This window comes from Amaranthus tricolor, chromosome 2 (assembly GCF_026212465.1).
Source record: "Amaranthus tricolor cultivar Red isolate AtriRed21 chromosome 2, ASM2621246v1, whole genome shotgun sequence".
Taxonomy (NCBI): domain Eukaryota; kingdom Viridiplantae; phylum Streptophyta; class Magnoliopsida; order Caryophyllales; family Amaranthaceae; genus Amaranthus; species Amaranthus tricolor.
This window is the reverse complement of record NC_080048.1, coordinates 36101705-36104203: the sequence shown is the minus strand read 5'-3', so window position 1 is coordinate 36104203 and position 2499 is coordinate 36101705. Positions and strand designations below refer to the sequence as shown.

Below are 2499 nucleotides of genomic sequence, written 5' to 3'. Positions count from 1 at the left end.
ATTGCTAGTGCTAGTGCTAGTGTTTGGGAAGGCTAAGGAAGTAATGTAAGCAAGGATACTAGGAAAGCTATTTCAGATGTCCTTTCCCCTCTGATGGTTGTCCCTATTTATAATGATGAGGAAGGGAAGTTGCTTCAGAGAGGAAAGGTGGAAGATCATGGGAATAATGGGCAGCAGCTGGTGGTTAGGAAGGAAAGTGGAAGATAGTGGGCAGTTATCTACCTTGGAAGAAGGATTATCAAAGAATGTGGGTGAGTGGGAAGTTGAGTCAAACAGGTGGTTATTATTCTGGAGGGAAATTAGGGCATCTGGAAGTGAGTAGCTCATGGGCCATTCAAGGAGGATGGGACATTCAGCAAAAAGCCCATTGACCGAAAGTCAAGGTCAACGGAAAAGGTCGAAGGGTATTTTGGTAATATGATGCTAATTATTAAATAAATTAATTGATTAAAAAAAAACAGTACCATGACACATTTCATTACATATGATTAAAATATTTAAACATATTTGTATACTACATATGTTTTTCTCTAAGTGAATGAGGTGCATTATTATGTATACTTCTCCTAGTATTTATCCGCATCAGGCCTTCTAATTTTTCATCCGATATGAAATTGCACCAAAACATGACCTAAAACGGTAAGTTAAATCGGTGAGTTATAAACTACTATTTTGACTCATTATTTCAATTTTTTAACAATTTCAGTTCAACGTTATTAATTTTTAGTAGTGATTCATTATATTTCTAGTCAGATTTTATTTTTTAACTTTTTTTGTTAAAGCCTCAAAAACAGATATTGATTCTTTTTCGAAGTAATTTTTTTCATACTAAAACAAAAATAAATTATGTTGATGTGTTTTTGATAAAAATTTAATAATGAACAAAATAAGTTCAAAACAACTCAAGTCCAATTAGATCGACCAAAATGCAGTATGACCTGATCTAAAATTAACTCAATTAAAAAACCAGATCAAAAACAACGCAACAAATTGTTTTGAGTATCGATTTTCATTCAGGATATTGGGTCGATTGCAGGTCAGATAATTTAACCTTATTTTAAAATCAAATAAAATTAAATTTAATTACAAAATCAGACCAATATATAAATATCAAATGGTTTAGGTCTAATTCCCACTTATATTAGTTGAATTTCACCCTCGTTTTGGTCATTTTTTGTAGTCTCTAACGGCCTCTTTTTATTTTAGTCCCTTTCTTACCTTCCTATCTTCCCCTGTTTTTTGCTTTATATACCTGAAGATCATTATATCCTTCTCTAACTTGTAACCATACATCCTCCTCTACCTTTCTCTCCAAAGTTCCTTCTTCTTTCATTCATACATTTCATCAAACACATACTGTGCATTTAAAAAAACAACAGCACGATAATTTCTTCATCATTATTAACAATGGCGGTCTGCCATACCCGTGATACCGAAAGCTCACAAAACGATTCCACTTCCACTTCTTCATCTGAGTTAACTCACTCTTCTCCCAACTCACCAATAACTCGTAATGAGTGTCTCCGAGTCATCAACTATAATACCAAGAGAAAAAGAGAGAGTAATAAACGCCCAGTTTACAGAGGAGTTCGAATGAGAGCTTGGGGAAAATGGGTTTCTGAAATTCGTGAACCCAGAAAAAGATCTCGTATATGGCTTGGAACTTTTGAAACACCTGAAATGGCGGCGCGTGCACACGACGTTGCTGCGCTTTGTATTAAAGGTAACTCGGCGATTCTTAATTTTCCTGAACTGACTGAGTTACTCCCACGACCTGCCTCGAGTTCACCTCGTGATGTTCAAGCTGCTGCTGCGTTAGCGGCGGCGATGGAGTATCATGCGCCTGAAGTTACCTCGTCTTCTTCGTCGGAAGTTAATGGGCCAGAAGAAGAGCTGAGTCAAATAGTTGAGTTACCGAGTTTGGAAGATGAAGGTAGTGACTCAGCTGAGTCGAAGGCTGAGTTAGTGATGATTGACTCGGTTGAGAAATGGCTTAACTTACCTGATTGGACGGAGGAGATTGGTTTTAATGGTTGCTTGTATGAATCAACGGCTGACGTTTTATTGGCTGATTGGATTACTGATTATAAATTTTGTCTATAGAAAAACTTTTTTTTTTTCTCAAAAATGTTTTCCTCTCTGTTATGGGGGGTTAAAACTTTTTTGGTCATACATCATACCTAAACTTTTTTTATTTTCTAATTCTAATTCTTTTATGGTAGAAGTAGTTTGTATAATTATAATTCTACAGCCAGTATTTGAGTTTTAGGATAATTTTTTATGTGTGAGTATGATACTTTTTTTTGTATAAAAATGTTCATGAATGTAAAAATAGGGTTGTTTTAAGTGAAAGTTAGTCTCATTTACTAATTATGAAATAGGTGAAAACAACGTTAATGATCTAAAACGGATCATTTGACCCAAATCTTTAAGTCAACATGTTAGGTGTTCTATCAAATATTCACGTAGATCAATGCTTAGAGGTATCGGTGAATTCTG

General features: G+C 34.9%; 1 protein-coding gene across 1 annotated transcript; it reads left to right on the top strand.

Annotated features, from left to right (window-relative positions):
• The first annotated feature begins 1064 nt into the window (after window positions 1-1064).
• Window positions 1065-2499, top strand: LOC130805928 (ethylene-responsive transcription factor ERF039-like). The gene has a single exon (XM_057670767.1). The coding sequence runs from the start codon at window positions 1408-1410 to the stop codon at window positions 2101-2103; it is 696 nt and encodes a 231-aa protein (XP_057526750.1). The 5' UTR covers window positions 1065-1407; the 3' UTR covers window positions 2104-2499.

Bases quoted from the DNA above. Each gene is read 5' to 3' on its own strand.
- LOC130805928 (XM_057670767.1), top strand. From the start codon at position 1,408: ATGGCGGTCTGCCATACCCGTGATACCGAAAGCTCACAAAACGATTCC.